Source organism: Mobula birostris, chromosome 6, assembly GCF_030028105.1.
Source record: "Mobula birostris isolate sMobBir1 chromosome 6, sMobBir1.hap1, whole genome shotgun sequence".
Taxonomy (NCBI): domain Eukaryota; kingdom Metazoa; phylum Chordata; class Chondrichthyes; order Myliobatiformes; family Myliobatidae; genus Mobula; species Mobula birostris.
The window spans coordinates 116,962,122-116,980,038 of record NC_092375.1 but is presented as its reverse complement, the minus strand read 5'-3'; the positions used below and the strand labels follow the sequence as shown (position 1 = coordinate 116,980,038).

The following is a 17,917-nucleotide window of genomic DNA, read 5'->3' as shown; positions in this document are numbered from 1 at the left end:
CTGGGTATCCAGAACTAGAGGGCACAGCCTCAAAACTGAGGGGCGACTCTTTAGAACAAAGGTAAAGAGGATTTTTTTTATAGTCAGTGAGTAGTGAATCTGTGGAACGCTCTGCCACAGACCCTGGTGGGGGCCAAGTCTGTGGGTATATTGAAGGCAGAAATGGATCATTTCCTGATTGGTCAGGGCATCAAAGGGTATGGCGAGAAAGAAGGTGTATGGGATTGAGTGGGATCCAGGGCAGCCATGATGGAATGGCAAAGCAGAGTCAATGGGCTGAATGGCCTAATTCTGCTCCTATGTCTTATGGGTAGAAACTATTCTTGAATCTGGTGGTGCAGATCCTGAGGCATCTGGACCTTCTACCTGATGGCAGCAGTGAGAAAAGAGCATGGCCTGGCTGGTGAGGATCTCTGATGATGGATGCTGCTTTTCTTCGGCAAAGTTTCATGTGGATGTGCTCAGTGGTTGGGAGGGATGTACTGGGCCGAATCCACTACTTTTAGTAGGATTTTCTGCTCAAAGGCATTGGTGTTCCCATACCAGGCTGAAATACAGCCAGTCAGCACACTTTCCACCACACACCTATAGAAGTTTGCTGAGGTTTTTGATGACATGCCGAACCTCTGCAGACTCCTGAGGAAGTACAATCACTGCCGTGCTTTCTTTGCAATTGTACCTATAGTTGCTACCGGGAATGGCTGGGCGTAGGGTGTGGTGGTATGAGTAACATTCAACAATTTTAAAGAAGAAACAATTATATAAAAATAAAGTTTGAGATTAAACTAGGGAAATGGAATAAAATGTGCGTAAACACATAAATATCAGCACTTTCACAATGTAAACAGCATTATTTAAAGTGTTTACAGCGCAGTCATGGGGTAATAGAGGGGGTGGGGTGGGGCTAACTAGAATAGTTTATCAGATTAACTGCCTGGGAGAGTAATCTTATATGATGGTTCTCTAACCCCTCTCTCATTCCTCTCTAACTCCTCCCTCCCCTTTGCCCCTCCATTCTAACCCCTCTTTCCCTCCTCTTCAATTTGCCCCTTCCCTCTAACCCTTCTATCCCCCCACTCTCTCTTTCCTCTCTAACTTCATTCCATCTCCCTTTTAACTCCTCTCTCCTTCTCTCTGACTGGTCTATCACGCCCCTCTCTCCCTCCTCTCTAACCCTCCTTTCCCTCCTCCTCTCTCTCCACTCTGCTCCACCTCCCTTCCCTTTAACCCCTCTATCTCTTCACTCTGTCTTTCCTCTCTAACTTCATTCCATCTCTCCTTTCTGTCTCTCGCCTCTAAACCCTCCTTTCCACCTGTAACTCCTCCCTCCTTCTCTCTAACCCCTCTCTCATGCCCCTCTCTCCCTCCTCTCTAACCCCTCTCTCTCCGCTCTAACTCCCCTCTCCCTCCCTTCTCTCCCCTCTGATCCCTCTCCCCCTTCTGCCCCTCACCTCTCCCCGTGGCCCTCCTTTGCAGCAATCGGCCTGTTGAAGGACCGGGATCCAGGAGCATTCATTATCCGGGATAGCCACTCGTTCCGGGGAGCCTATGGACTGGCGCTGAAAGTCTCCACTCCTCCTCCATCCATCAGCCCACAAAGTAAGAAAGGTAGGGAGACACCAGGCCCGGACAAAGGACGGGGTCACTCCCACCACTGCTGACTGTGGGCACGGTTCCCCTGAGTTACCAGACTGGCATCCAGGACTGGAGTCACAGAGCACTACCATGCAGAAACAGTCCATGTTGAACTATTACTCTGCCTCGTTCCACCAACCTGCGCTGGACATTGTCCTCCACACCCCTCCCATCCATATACTTAACCAAACTTCTCTGAAATGTTTCAATCAAACCCACATCCACTACTTTCACAGGCAGTTCGTTCCACACTGGCACCACCCTCTGAGTGAAAGAGCTCCCCCTCATGTTTTCCTTAATATTTCACCCTTCACCCTTTACCTATAACCTTATAGTTCTAGACTTGCCCTACCTCAGTGGAAAAAGCTGATCCATACCCCTCATAATTTTATATGCCTCTATCAAATAGTTTCATAAACCCCCAGACTGGGGCATTCCGTCAGACTGAGTGGTAAATGGCAACAGAGTGCAGAACTTGGGATGATGGCTGCACACCTCCTCATGCCTCAACTCCATTCTTCGTTGAGTCCCTTTCCACCTCCATCCATGACACTTCCCATGTTCTCAATCTCCTCACTAGCTTTCAATTTCCGGGCTTTGACCACCTCATTTTCACCATGGATGTCCAGTCCCTCTACACTTCTATCCCCCATCGAGAAGGCTTTAAAGTTCTCCACAGCTTTCTCAATAAAACAACCAACCAGTTCTCCTCCTCCGTCTGGCAGAACTGGTCCTCACCCTCAGCAATTCTTCCTTCAGCTCCTCCTACTTTCTCAGACTCGAGGAGTACCCCTGGGCCTTTTTATGCTTGCCTTTTCATTGGCTGCGTTGAGCAGTCCATGTTCCAAATTCCTGAACTCTTCCTCTGCTACGTTGATGACTGCATTGGTGCTGCTTCCTGTATCCATGCTGATTTCATAAATTTCATCAACTTTGCCTCCAACTTCCATCCTGCCCTTAAATTCACTTGGTCCATTTCTGATACCTCCCTCCTCTTCCTCAATCTCTTTGTCTCCATCTCTGGAGATAAACCGACCAGCATCTTTTATAAACTCCAGATTCCCATGGCTATCTTGACTATACCTCTTCCCACCCTGTCTCCTGCGAAAATGCTATACCCTTTTCTCAGTTCCTTCATCTCTTCCCAGGACAAGACTTTCCTTTCCAGAGCATCAGAGATCTCCTCCTTCTTTAAAGAGTAGGGTTTCCCTTCCTCAACCCTTGATGCTGCTCTCACCCTCAATTCCTTCATTTTCCAAATATCCGTACTCATCCCATCTTCCCACTGCCTTATCAGTGATAGAGTTCTTCTTGTCCTTGCCTACCACCTGATGAGCCTCCTCACCCAGTACGTCATTGTCTGCAATTCCTGCCTCCTCCCAAGGGATGCTACCATTGTTACCTCCCACCCTTCCGCCTTCCGTAGGGATTGATCCCTCCATAATTCCCTTGTCCTTTCACCCCTCCCCACTGACCTCCGTCCTGGCACTTGCCCCTGTAAGCAGCCAAAGTGCGACACCTGCCCATTCGCCTCCATTCCGAGCCCCGAACAGCCCTTCCAGGTGAGGCAACACTTCACCGGGGACTATGCTGGGGTCTTCTATCATGTCCATTGCTCCTGTAGGTTCTTGCAAATGAAACGAAGTGGGGCATTTTGTATTTAATGAAACCCATAACACTTTTTATTGAAATCCAAAACCTAAAAGCAAAATTGTGTTAAAAAAAATCTTGACAGAATAACGTCATCACGTCAGGCCAGCCTCTTAAAGTGGAACCCCAACTCAGTGTCAATGATTGTGAATTATGCACATTTTTCCCGGCACTCCTGACGCAGCCTCCTCTACATTGGTGAGACCTGTCGTAAATTGGGGGGTTACTTCATCAAGAACCTCCGCTCCTTTCGACAAAAGCGGAACTTTCTGGTGGCCAAACGTTTTAATTCCCATTCCCATTCCTGTTCAGACATATCAATCCGTGGCCTCCTTCTGTGCTATAATGGGGCTACTCTTAGGGTCAAGGAGCAACAACTTATTTTCCATCCGGATAGCCTCCAACCTGATGGTATGAATATTGATTTCTCCTTCCAGTAAAAACATTTCTCCCTCCCTCTTCCCTCTTCTTCTATTCCCTACTCTGACCTCTTACTTTTCTCATCTGCCTATCCTCTCTCCCTGGGTCCTCTCCTCCTTCTCTTCCTCTTCTCTCTTCTCTCACTTTCCTCTCTTACCAGATTTCTTCCTCTCCAGCCCTTTACCTTTCCTAACTAACACACACAAAATGCCAGAGGAAAATGATAAAGAGCTGATGTTTCGGCCTGACTCCCTTCATTAGGACCGAAATGTCAATTGTTTGTTCATCTCCATGGATGCTGCCTGACCTGCCGAGTTCCTCCAGCATTTTGTGTGTGTTGCTCTGGATTTCCAGCAGCTGCAGGATTTCTTGTGTTTTTCTTTGCCTTTTCTACCCCAGCAACACACACAAAATGCTGAAGGAACTCAGCAAGCCAGGCAGCATCTGTGGAAAAGAGTAATCAGTCGACGTATCGGGCTGAGACCCTCCATCAGGACTGGAGAAAGAAGATGAGAAGTCAGAGTAAGAAGGTGGGGAGAAGGGAGGAAGAATTACAAGTGAGCAGATGATAGGTGAAACCAGGAGAGGGGGTGGGTGAAGTAAAGAGTTGGGAACTTGACTGGTGAAAGAGATACAGGGCTGGAGAAGTGGGAATCTGGTAGGAGAGGACAGAAGACCATGGAAGAAAGGGAAGGAGAGGACCATCAGAGGGAGGTGATGGGCAGGTAAGGAGATAAGATGAGAGAGGGAAATGGGAATGGGGAATGGTGAAGGGGAGGGAGGGCCATTACCGGAAGTTCGACAAATCTGGTTGGAGGCTACCCAGACGGAATATGTGATGTCGCTCCTCCAACCGGCATTAGAAGAGGCCACGGACTGACATGTGGGAATGAGAATGGGAAGGGGAATTGAAATGGGTGACCACTGGGAGATCCTGCTTTTTCTGGCGGATGGAGCGTGGAAGGCTTCTACCTACCCTCCTGGCTCTATCCCTCACCTTCGAACTATCCTCCTTCCCCTCCACCCAACTTCTTTATTCTGGCGTCTTCCCTCTTCCTTTCCAGTCCTGATGAAGGGTCTCAGCCCAAAGCATCAACTGTTTATTCCTCTCCATAGATGCTGCCTGACCTGCTTAGTTCCTCCAGCACTTTGTGTGTGACAGGCTATCTATGCCTTATATGATCTTGTACACCCCTATCACGCCAGCACATCCTTGGTCTGTGTTGGTTGTTCATGCAAGTGACTCATTTCACTCACAAACAAGAGAAAATCTGCAGCTGCTGGAAATCTGAGCAACACATACAAAATGCTGGAGAGACTCAGCAGGCCGGGCAGCGTCTATGGAAAAAAGTACAGTCGACGTTTCGGGCCGAGACACTTCAGCATTTTGTGAGTGTTGCTTGACTCATTTCACTGTGTGTTTCGAAGTACAAGTGACAAATAAAGCTAACCTTTAAAATCTCTTTGAATGGTGGTGGGGGGGGTGGCACAGTCTGCTGCCCGTTGTCTTGTTTGGAACAGAATTGTTGGGTCTGCCTCTCTCTCCCCCGCAGGGGGCACTGGGCTCCCTTGCCCCAACAGTGTGATTCTCTTCTCCAGGTGACCTGACCAATGAACTGGTTCGACATTTCCTGATTGAAACCAGTGCCAAGGGGGTGAAGTTGAAAGGCTGCCCCAACGAACCCTACTTTGGTGAGTATGTCAATCATCATCGGTTAGTGGCGTGATCAGACGGGTTTGCAGGGCAAGTCCCACCCCAGGGACAGGGGGGTGAGCCACTGGGGAGGGATGAGGGGTGAGCTGTCGTCACTTCTGTGCTGGGCAGGACCCTTGTACCCCCTTCATAGGGACTAGCTGGGGGTCTGGTGCAGAGTGTGCTTAAATCAGGGACTAGCTACAGCACATTCAGCCCATCGAGACTGTCCCAGCTCAGTCCAATGGCAGCCCAATCAGAGTTATAACAGCTTGAACCCGACTCACCTGTAGGGAGGGGTTCTGGGGTGGGGTAAGTGATTCAGTTTCGGTCAGTTAGTATAAGTCTATGAGGGTGTGTGTACATGTGTGTGTCTCTGTGCATGTGTGTGAGTGTGTGTGTGTGTCACTGTGTGTGTGTGTGTGTGTTTGTGTGTCTCTGTGTGTGTGTGTTTGCGTGTCACTGTGTTTGTCTGTGTTACTCTGTGTGTGTGTGTGTGTTTGTGTGTGTGTGTGTGTGTGTGTGTGTTTGCGTGTCACTGTGTGTGTCTGTGTTACTCTGTGTGTGTGTGAGACTGTATATATGTGTGTGTGTGTCTGTGTGTCACTGTGTGTGTGTGCGTGTGTATGTATCACTGTGTGTGTGTGTGTGTGTCTCCTTGTGTGTGTGTTTGCATGTCACTGTGTGTGTCTGTGTTACTGTGTGTGTGTGTGTGTATGTGACTGTGTATATGTGTGTGTGAGACTGTGTATATATGTGTGTGTGTGAGACTGTGTATGTGTGTGTGTATCACTCTGTGTGTGTGTGTGTGTGTCTCACTGTGTATATGTGTGTGTGTGCCACTGTATGCGTGTGTGTGTGTGTGTCACTGTGTATATGTGTGTGTGTGTGCCACTGTATGTGTGTGTGTGTGTGTGTGTGTGTGTGACTGTGTATATGTGTGTGTGTGTGCCACTGTATGTGTGTGTGTGTGTGTCACTGTGTATATGTGTGTGTGTGCCACTGTATGTGTGTGTGTGTGTGTGTCACTGTGTATATGTGTGTGTGTGTGCCACTGTATGTGTGTGTGTGTGTGTCACTGTGTATATGTGTGTGTGTGTGCCACTGTGTATATGTGTGTGTGTGTGCCACTGTATGTGTGTGTGTGTGTGTCACTGTGTATATGTGTGTGTGTGTGTCTGTGTGTCACTGTGTGTGTGTGTGTGTGAGACTGTATATGTGTGTGTGTGTATGTGTCACTGTGTATGTGTGTGTGTGTGTGTGTGTGTGTGTGTGTGTGTGTGTGTGTCTGTCTCTGTGGCCGGTATCTTACATTGCAGGATTACAGCTTTGCCTCTCGTGTTGCAGGCTGCCTGTCAGCTCTGGTGTACCAGCACTCCATCACCCCGCTCGCTCTGCCCTGCAAACTCGTTGTTCCCAGCCAAGGTGAGTGAACTTTGTACATTAACATCCCAGTGAAAGAGGAGTGTGGAGGCAACTGTCTCTGTGCCCCCACCATGCTCTTCCAACCCTGTCACTGCGGGGTCAGAGTCTTACAGCAGAGAAACGGCTATGCTGACTGCCAAGTACCATTCTGCAAATCCCATTTACCAGCGCTTAGAACATTCAACAGTGCAGTACAGGACAGGCCCTTTGGCCCATCTTTTTCTGCTAGCCTACTCTAAGGTCAATCTAACCACTCCCTCCTGAATAGCCCTCTATTTTTCTATCATCCATGAGTCTATCTAAAAGTCTCAAATGTCCCTAATGTATCTACCTCTAACAACACCTCTGGCAATATGTTCCACATACTCACCAGTCTCTGTAAAAAAGACCTACTGCTGACTTCCAATCACCTTAACAATATGCCCCTGGTATTAGCGACTTCCACCCTGGAGAGTAGTCTCTGGTTGTCTAAAGCTAAGGTCAAGTCAAAATAAAGACATGTTCTCTCGATCTATGCTTCTGATCATCTTGTATCACCTCACTTCTCATCCTCCTTCTCTCTGCAGAGAAAGCCCTGGCTCCTATCCATGTTACTGCTAATGAAACCTCTGCTTCCTTCACCACCCAGCGATCTGTTCTGCCACCTTCAGGTCTCTTTGGAAATGTACACCAAGTTCCATCTGTTTTTCACAAACAAGAGAAAATCTGCAGACACTGGAAATCCAAGCAACACACACAGAAAGCCGGGGGAAAGGTGAAGGGTGCTGATGAAGGGTCTCGGCCCAAAATGCCTTTTCCATAGATGCTGCCTGGCCTGCCGAGGTCCTCCAGCATTTATTGTGTATTCCATCTATTCTTCGGTATTCCCGAGGACCAAACTGTTCCTGTTCAATGCCCTACTCAAAATGGACACAACAAAATGCATCACAACACACTTATCAGGATTAAATTCCATCTGCCATCTCCCTGCCCAGTTTACCAACTGATCTATACTATCTCTTAGCCTAAGGCTACCCTCCTCTTTATTCATAGGCAGATTTTGGTGTCATAGAACAGTACACCTAGATCTTCCATTTCCCTTACATACACATCTCTTAAATGTCCTTTGAAATTCCCCCCTCTCACCTTAAATTCATACACTCTGGTAGAAGACATTTCACGCCTGGGAAAAAGAGATTGTCTGTCTATCTGTAGCTCACGTAATCTTATAAACCTCTATCAGATCTCCCATCAGCCTCTGCTGCTTCAGAGGAAACAACCCAGGTTTGTCCACTGTCTTGTTGTAGCTCATGGTCTCTAATCCTCCAACCCAGGAAGCATTCTGGTAAACCTCTTCAGCACCCTCTCCAAATCCTTGACGTCCTCCCTGTAATGGGGCGGCCAGAACTGTGAAATACTCCAGGTAGAACATAGAAGAGTACAGCACAGGGCAGGACCAGGCTCTACTGCCTACAATGTTGTGCAAAAAACAAACTAGCAATCAAATTGCTAGCTAGACAGATTGCCTCTGCTTACACAATGGCCATATCTTCCATTTCCCTCACATTTGTGTGTCTATATAAATGTCCCTTAAATATCTCTAATGTATCTGACTCTCCCACCACCCCAGGCAGCACGTTCCAGGCACCCACCACTCTCTGTGTTTAAAAAAAAAAGAAAAAGGAAAAAAACAACTTGCCCTAATTAGGTAATCATGAGGAATTCTGTAGATGCTGGAAATTCAAGCAACACACATCAAAGTTGCTGCTGAACACAGCAGGCCAGGCAGCATCTCTAGGAAGAGGTACAGTCGACGTTTCAGGCCGAAACCCTTCGTCAGGACTAACTGAAAGAAGAGCTAGTAAGAGATTTGAAAGTGGGAGGGGGAAGGGGAGATACAAAATGATAGGAGAAGACAGGAGGGGGAGGGATGGAGCCAAGAGCTGGACAGGTGATTGGCAAAAGGGATATGAGAGGATCATGGGACAGGAGGCCCAGGGAGAAGGAAAGGGGGAGGGGGGGAAAAACCCAGAGGATGGGCAAGGGGTATAGTCAGAGGGACAGAGAGAGAAAAAGGAGAGAGAGAGAGAGAGAAAGAATGTGTGTTTATAAATAAATAACAGATGGGGTACGAGGGGGAGGTGGGGCATTAGCGGAAGTTAGAGAAGTCAATGTTCATGCCATCAGGTTGGAGGCTACCCAGACGGAATACTGTATAAGGTGTTGTTCCTCCAACCTGAGTGTGGTTTCATCTTTACTGGGGTTGTATACACTGGAATTTAGAAGGCTGAGAGGGGATCTGATTGAAAAATGTAAGATTATTAAGGGATTGGACACGCTCGAGGCAGGAAACATGTTTCCGATGTTGGGGGAGTCCAGAACCAGAGGCCACAGTTTAAGAATAAGGGGTAGGCCATTTAGAACGGAGTTGAGGAAAAACTTTTTCACACAGAGTGTTGTGGATTTGTGGAATGCTCTGCCTCAGAAGGCAGTGGAGGCCAATTCTCTGGATGCTTTCAAGAAAGAGTTAGATAGAGCTCGTAAAGATAGTGGAATCAAGGGATATGGGGAGAAGGCAGGAACAGGGTACTGATTGTGGATGATCAGCCATGATCACAGTGAATGGCAGTGCTGGCTCAAAGGGCTGAATGGCCTACTCCTGCACCTATTGTCTATTGTCTATTGCCTACAAAGAGGAGGTGGAAGAGCTCGAGGCCTGGTGCCAGGGAAATAACCTCTTCCTCCATGTCAACAAGACAAAGGAGATGGTTATCGACTTCGGGAGAACCCTCAGCACGGCCCCCTTTACCTCGGCTGCACAGCAGTGGAAACTGCAATCAGTTTCAAACTCCTGACAGTGCACATCTCACACAACCCCTCATGGTCCCAGAACACATCCTAGACAGACACGAAAGCTCACCCATGCCTCTTTCTGAGAGTGCTGAAGAGGGCTGGACTGTGAACTTCCGTATTCACATCACAGATGCGCAGCAGAGAGCATCCTAACAAGCTGCATCACTGCTTGGTATGGAAACTGCAATGCAATGGACAGGAGGGCTCTACAACCTGTCGTCCAAGCTGCCCAACAGCCTACCCACCATTAAGGGCATGTATACGGAAAGGTGCTGGGAAACAGCCAGTCACATCATGAAGAATCCTGCACACCCTTTCCATGGACTGTCTGTCCCACTGCCATCAGGGAGGAGGCTACGCAACATCCACAGCAGGACCACCAGACTCAGAAACAGTTCCTTTCCCCAAGCATAAGACTGATCAACACCTCCACCCAGTAACTCCACCACTACCTTATTATTTCCCGTCAGTCACCCTATGGACAGCCTAATGTCACTTTATGGGCATACAATCAATCTACATATATAAGCGATCTTCTGCATTTATATTTATCGTGCGTTTGTTTTTATTATTATTGTGTTCTTTATCTTTTGTGTTTTATTTTTGTGCTGCATCAGATCCGGAATAACAATTATTTAGTTCGCCTTACACTTGTGTACAGGAAATGACATTAAACAATCTTGAATCTATCAATATCCCTCATAATTTTATACACCTTAATTACACCCCCTCTGAATCTCCCACAAATGGGAATATCTAGGTTAGGCATTGAGGTCAACACAGACAAGATGGGCCGAAGGGCCTGTTCCATAATTGTGACTCCTCCATTCCAGGAAAATGGACCCGGTCCTTTACTGTGAAAGGTTGAACTAGGGAGGGTGAAGGACTGATTTGCCGGGACGCTGCCTGGATTAGAGAGCAAGTCTTATCAGAACAGGCTGAGAGACCTTGGGCTTTTCTCTTCGGAGTGAAGAAGGATGAGAGGTGACCTGATAATGGTGTGCAAGATGATAAGGAGGATAGATCGAATGGACAGCCAGAGACTTTGCCCCAGTGTGGAAAGGGCTGAGAGGAAGGTGCATAATCTTAAGAAGGAATATATAGGGGGGGGGATGTCAGAGGTTGTTTTTTCACACAGAGAATAGTGGGTGTGTGGAACACACTGCCGGAATGGTGGTAGGGGCAGATACATTAGGGGTATTTAAGATATTCTTAGATAGGCACATGGATGGTGGAAATAATGGAGGGGTTATGTGAGATGGAAGGGTTCGATTGATCTTGGAGTAGGTTAAAAGGCTGGCACAGCATTGTGGGCCAAATGGCCTGTACTGTGCTGTCCTGTTCTATATTTGGAAAGCGGTGAAATCATCGGACAAAGTCAGCATGGATTTGTGAAAGGAAAATCATGTCTGACCAATCTCATAGAATTTTTTGAGGATGTAACTAGTAGAGTGGATAGGGGAGAACCAGTGGATGTGGTATATTTGGATTTTCAAAAGGCTTTTGACAAGGTCCCACACAGGAGATGAGTGTGCAAACTTAAAGCACACGATATTGGGGGTAAGGTATTGGTGTGGGTGGAGAATTGGTTAGCAGACAGGAAGCAACGAGTGGGAATAAACGGGACCTTTTCAGAATGGCAGGCGGTGACTAGTGGGGTACCGCAAGGCTCAGTGCTGGGACCCCAGTTGTTTACAATATATATTAATGACTTGGATGAGGGAATTAAATGCAGCATCTCCAAGTTTGCGGATGACACGAAGCTGGGCGGCAGTGTTAGCTGTGAGGAGGATGCTAAGAGGATGCAGGGTGACTTGGATAGGTTGGGTGAGTGGGCAAATTCATGGCAGATGCAATTTAATGTGGATAAATGTGAAGTTATCCACTTTGGTGGCAAAAATAGGAAAACAGATTATTATCTGAATGGAGGCCGATTAGGAAAAGGGGAGGTGCAACGAGACCTGGGTGTCATTATACACCAGTCATTGAAAGTGGGCATGCAGGTACAGCAGGCGGTGAAAAAGGCGAATGGTATGCTGGCATTTATAGCGAGAGGATTCGAGTACAGGAGCAGGGAGGTACTACTGCAGTTGTACAAGGCCTTGGTGAGACCACACCTGGAGTATTGTGTGCAGTTTTGGTCCCCTAATCTGAGGAAAGACATCCTTGCCATAGAGGGAGTACAAAGAAGGTTCACCAGATTGATTCCTGGGATGGCAGGACTTTCATATGAAGAAAGACTGGATGAACTAGGCTTGTACTCGTTGGAATTTAGAAGATTGAGGGGGGATCTGATTGAAACGTATAAAATCTTAAAGGGATTGGACAGGCTAGATGCAGGAAGATTGTTCCCGATGTTGGGGAAGTCCAGAACGAGGGGTCACAGTTTGAGGATAAGGGAGAAGCCTTTTAGGACTGAGATTAGGAAAAACTTCTTCACACAGAGAGTGGTGAATCTGTGGAATTCTCTGCCACAGGAAACAATTGAGGCCAGTTCATTGGCTATATTTAAGAGGGAGTTAGATATGGCCTTTGTGGCTACGGGGATCAGGGGGTATGGAGGGAAGGCTGGTGCAGGGTTCTGAGTTGGATGATCAGCCATGATCATAATAAATGGCGGTGCAGGTTTGAAGGGCCGAATGGCCTAGTCCTGCACCTATTTTCTATGTTTCTATATTCCATGTTCTTTCCTCATTACTCAGATACTCCATCCCAGGCAATATCCTGGTGAATCTCCTCTGCACCCTCTTCGGCACTATCAGAGCCCTCCTATAGGGCATTGAACAGAACTGTACACAGTTCTCCAGGCACAGTCTGAGCAAGGTTTTATAAAGTTCAGCAAAACCTTCCTGCACCTGTACTCAGTGGCCCACTGGTCATGGTCCCACTTGTATACAGTGACCTGAAGAAAGGAGATTTGAAAGTCAGCTTCACTTGTCACATGGACATTGAAACACACAGTGAAATGCATCGTTGGCGTGAACGACCAACGCGGTCCGGGGATGCGCTGGGGGGGGCTGCCAGCACCAACACAGCATGGCCACAGCTGACTGAGCCTAGCCCAGACCCCATACGCCTTAGAATTGTGGGAGGAGACTGGAGAAGCCACAGGCAAGCACGCACTCACGGGGAGAACGTACAGACAGCGGCGGGAATCGAACCCGGGCCACTGGTGCCGGAATAGCGTTACGCTAACCGCTACACAACCATGACCTCCAGCGGAGCAGCGGAGGACAGACTAAGGTTTTATAAACAAGCACAAAATGCTGGAGGAACTCAGCAGGTCAGGCAGCAGCTTAACAGAGGGGACTGGAAAGGGAGGGGGCAGGAGCCCGAGTAAGAGGGTGCGGTGAGGGGAAGGAGTACAAGCTAGAAGGTGAGGGGTGAAGGCAGGTGGATGTGGGAGGGAGGAGGAAGTGAGGAGTTGGAAGGTGATAGTCCTACCATTTCCACCCCCCCCCCACCCACCCAATCTGCCGAGTTCCTCCAGCATTTTGTGAATGTTGCTCTGAATTTCCAGCATCTGCAGAATCCCTTGTGTTTACGGTTTTACAAGGCTGGAGCATAATCTCCCTGCATCTATACTCAGTGCCCCAGCTGAATACTGTGTGACTTGAAGGCGCCCCGTTTGGTAGAAGGAGTTGCATTCTCTCCCAGCCCTGGCAGTATTTCATGGCACTGAATACTCCGAGATTCCTTCCTTCACAACGCAGAAAAACTGACTCACAAATACAACTCGTGTTGAAAGGGGCCCCTGCTGCTGTTATTGGCTCCCACTCTGCATCCCGCTATTGTTCTGAATTTGGGTGGGTCGAGTAAGACTCGTAAACACTGTGTGCTGCGGAAACATCTGGACTCAGCTTAACTCTCTGTGTCCTGAGACTTTGAGCAAGCAAGACTCCTGATGGCTCCGCATCAGTACTTGCTGAGGTTTAGAAGAATCAGGGGAGATATTACTGAAACCGTTTGAATATTGAAAGGCGTAGATAGAGTTAATGTGGAGAGGATGTTTAAGGTGGAGGTTGATAGTTTCATGATCAGTGAAGGCATCAAAGGTTATGGAGAGAAGGCAGGAGGTGGGGTTGAGAGGGTTGATAAATCAGCCATTATGAAATGGCAGAGAAGACTCGATCAGCCGATTGGCCTAATTCTGCTCAGATAGTTTATTCCCTCCATAGACGATGGCTGACCTACTGAGTTCCTCCAGAATTTTGTGAGTTGCGCAAGCTTTCCAGCATCTTCAGAAGCCCTTGTGTGTACTACTCAGGGAGGGTCCCTGTCCATCTCCCCCTCACTACTCAGGGAGGGTCCCTGTCCATCTCCCCCTCACTCCTCAGGGAGGGTCCCTGACCATCTCCCCCTCACTCCTCAGGGAGGGTCCCTGTCCATATTCCCTCACTCCTCAGCGAGGGTCCCTGTCCATATTCCCTCACTCCTCAGGGACGGACCCTGTCCATCTCCCCCTCACTCAGGGAGGGTCCCTGTCAATCTCCCCTTCACTCCTCAGGGAGGGTCCCTGTCCATATTCCCTCTCAGTCCTCAGGGAGGGTCCCTGTCCATATTCCCCGTTAGGGAGGGTCCCTGTCAATCTCCCCCTCACTCCTCAGGGAGGGTCCCCGTCCATATTCCCCCTCACTACTCAGGGAGGGTCCCTGTCCATCTCTCCCTCACTCCTCAGGGACGGACCCTGTCCATCTCCCCCTCACTCCTCAGGGAGGGTCCCCGTCCATATTCCTCCTCACTCCTCAGGGAGGGTCCCTGTCAATCTCCCCCTCACTCCTCAGGGAGGGTCCCTGTCCATATTCCCTGTTAGGGAGGGTCCCTGTCCATCTCCCCCTCACTCCTCAGGGAGGGTCCCTGTCCATATTCCCCCTCACTCCTCAGGGAGGGTCCCTGTCCATCTCCCCCTCACTCCTCAGGGAGGGTCCCTGTCCATATTCCCCCTCACTCCTCAGGGATGGTCCCCGTCCATATTCCCTCACTTCTCAAGGAGGGTCCCTGTCCATCCCTTCCCCCCCCCCACTCCTCAGGGAGGGTCCCTGTCCATCCCTCCCACCCACTCCTCAGGGAGGGTCCCTGTCCATATTCCCTCACTCCTCAGGGAGGGTCCCAGTCCCTATTCCCTCACTCCTCAGGGAGGGTCCCCATCCATATTCCCCCTCAGGGAGGGTCCATGTCCATATTCCTTCACTCCTCAGGGAGAGTCCCCGTCCATATTCCCCCTCAGGGAGGGTCCATGTCCATATTCCCTCACTCCTCAGGGAGGGTCCCCATCCATCTCCCCCTCACTCCTCAGGGAGGGTCCCCGTCCATGTTCCCCCTCAGGGAGGGGTCTTGTCCATCTTCTCCCCCCCCACCCCCACCCCACTGTCATAGGTATCCTGTCCATATCCTGTTTTCTGGTCACCTCATTATAGGAAGGATGTGGACGCTTTGGAGAGGGTGTGGAAGAGACTCACTTTGGAGAGGGTGTGGAGGAGACTCACTTTGGAGAGGGTGTGGAGGAGACTGACTTTGGAGAGGGTGTGGAGGAGACTCACTTTGGAGAAGGTGTGGAGGAGACTCACTTTGGAGAGGGTGTGGAGGAGACTGACTTTGGAGAGGGTGTGGAGGAGACTGACTTTGGAGAGGGTGTGGAGGAGACTGACTTTGGAGCGGGTGTGGAGGAGACTCACTTTGGAGAGGGTGTGGAGGAGACTCACTTTGGAGAGGGTGTGGAGGAGACTCACCAGGGTGCTGCCTGGACTGGAGAACTTGCCGTAGGAGGATAGTTTAAACCAATGGAGCTTTTCTCCTTGGAGCGACGGAGGATGAGAGGTTACCTGATAGAGGTGTACAAGATGTTAAAAGGCATAATTGAGTGGACAGGCAAAGAATTTTTATCAAAGCGGAAATGGCTAACATGAGTGGGACTAATTTTAAGGTGATTGGAGAAAAATATACGGGGGATGTCAGAGGTAAGTTTTTTACACAGAGATTGGCATGGAACGCACTGTCAGGGATGGGGGTAGAGGCAGATACACAATGTACTGGTGTGGGAGGGCAGGTTTCCATTGAACTCAGAGTAGGTTAATGGGTCTGTACTGTGCTGAACTGTGTTGTATGTTCTTTCCTGTGACTCAAGGACAGTTCCTGCCCATCTTCTCTCTCTCTGCCGTGATGCCTCTGTCGGGTGATTGGCAATATGCAACTTCGCCAGCAGTTCCTGTTTAAGGCACTCGACCCCTGGTGCCCCCTGTTCACTGCGAACCCGGCCGGGAGCATTTTGTGTTTCCTACATGGCAGTCTGGCCCTCACAGACTGAGGTCACTCAGTCCTATTCCTCATCCTCCCCCTCGCTGCACTCTGATAATCTGAGCAGGATGGGACCCCGCCTGGACCACAGAGCACGGTTAACTCTCTCCGGTCTGCACTGCAATGTTAGTTTCTCAACGGGAGTGTAAGTGGACAGAGGCTCCCACACTCAGCTCACTGGTGAGGTACACCCATCCTGTTGTCCTTAAGAACTATACAAGTGTGAGTATGATATGGCCCTTTCTAACACCCCTCTCTTCCTTGTCACAATCCGTTCAAATACTGCCCACAGTTACCGAATCCCTTCTCTGCCACACCCTTACTAATAAGCAGTGGTTAGTGTGAAACCATCACAGTGTCAGTAATCAGAGTTCAGCTCCTACCGGTGTCTGTAAGGAGCATGTACACTCGCCCCGTGTCCGCGTGGGTTTCCTTTGGGGCTCCGCTTCCCTCCCCACACAGGGTGGGGACGTTATCAGCATGCTACGCAGGCGCCAGGTGGTGTTGCGGGCTGCCCCCAGCATATCCTTGGATTTTGATGCAAACGATGCATTTCACTGGACGTTACATGTGACAAACAAAGCTCATTTTTAATTTTCCTTGAATACCCTTGCCTCACTGTTCATTCCTTTTACGGCAGTAATCCTCTCAGAACCTCACTTGCACCCTCTGATGCAGCCAGTCCCCGCCTGGCCTCTCAGGGTGGGGAAGAATCTGGGTGCCGCTTTAAGGCAGAGCATGGAAATTCTTAGAGTCATAAAGCCAGGGACGCTACAGCACATATGCAGGCCCTTCGGCCCATCTAGTTCATGCCTAACTATTATTCTGCCTAGTCCCATTGACCTGCATCCGGACCACAGCCCTCCAGACTCCTCCTGTCCATGTACACATCCAAATTTCTCTGACATGTTGAAGTAGAACCTGGTTCCACCACATCTGCTGGAGCTCGTTCCACACTCTCATCATCCTCTGAGAGAAAAAGTTGCCCCTCAGGTTCCCCTTAAACTTTTCAGCTTTCACCCTTAACCCATGATCGTTAGTTCTCGTCTCACCCACTCAGTGGAAAAAGCCTGCTTGCATTTACCCTGTCTGTACTCTTCGTAATCTCCCCTCATTCTCCCCCGCTCGAGGAAATAAAGCCCTCACCAATTCAACCTTTCCCTATAGATCAGGTCCTCAGATCTCAGCAGCATCCTTGCAAACTTTCTCTTCACCCTTTCAATCTTATTGACATCTTTCCTGTAGGTGGTTGACCAGGAGGGCAAGCAGTACTCTAAATTAGGCCTCACTAACGTTTTATACAACTTCAATACAAGATCTCAACTTCTGCATTCAATACTTTGATTTATGAAGGCCAGTGTTCCAAAAGCTACTTTCAAGGAATTATGGATCAGTATTCCCAGATCCTTCTGATCTACTGCACTCCTCCGTGCCCTAGTGCTCACCGTGCAAATCCTGTCCTGGTGTGTCCTCCCAAAGTGCAACACCTCACACTTGTCTGCATTAAGTTCCCTCTGCTATTTTTCAGCCCATGTTTCCAGCTGATCCAAATCCCGCTGCAGGCTTTGACAGTCTTCTTCGCTGTCCAATACACCCCCAAACTTGGTGCTGTCTGGTAGTTTAATGTTTTAAAATGATCGGTGGCCCTTCGGCCCTTTGAGTCCATGCTGACCATCAATCACCCATTTACACTGAACCTACGATAATCCCATAAGACCATAAGACGTAGGACCAGAATTAGGCCATTCATCCCATCGAGTCTTCTCCACCATTTCATCATGGCTGATTTATTATCTCTCTCACCCCCATTCTTCTGCCTTTGGCACCCTGACTAATTAACCTCCACTTTAAATATACTCAATAACTTGGCCTCTACAGCTGCCTATGACAATGAATTCCACAGATACACCAGCCTTTGGCTAAAGAAATTCCACCTCATCTCTTTTCTAAATGGATGTCTTTGTATTC

General features: G+C 49.0%; 1 protein-coding gene across 11 annotated transcripts in view; it reads left to right on the top strand.

Annotated features, from left to right (window-relative positions):
- Positions 1-17,917, top strand: part of LOC140199300 (tensin-1-like) — a 416,856-nt gene that overhangs the window by 383,403 nt on the left and 15,536 nt on the right. For 9 of the 11 annotated variants that reach the window (XM_072261119.1, XM_072261118.1, XM_072261120.1 and 6 more), the window contains 3 exons: positions 1,477-1,608; positions 5,305-5,397; positions 6,746-6,823. In XM_072261119.1, coding sequence (XP_072117220.1) covers positions 1,477-1,608; positions 5,305-5,397; positions 6,746-6,823 — 303 coding nt within the window. Of the gene's footprint in view, positions 1-1,476; positions 1,609-5,304; positions 5,398-6,745; positions 6,824-7,389; positions 8,669-17,917 lie in introns of those variants that run through there. The other 2 variants (XM_072261124.1, XM_072261116.1) reach the window with 2 other exon arrangements.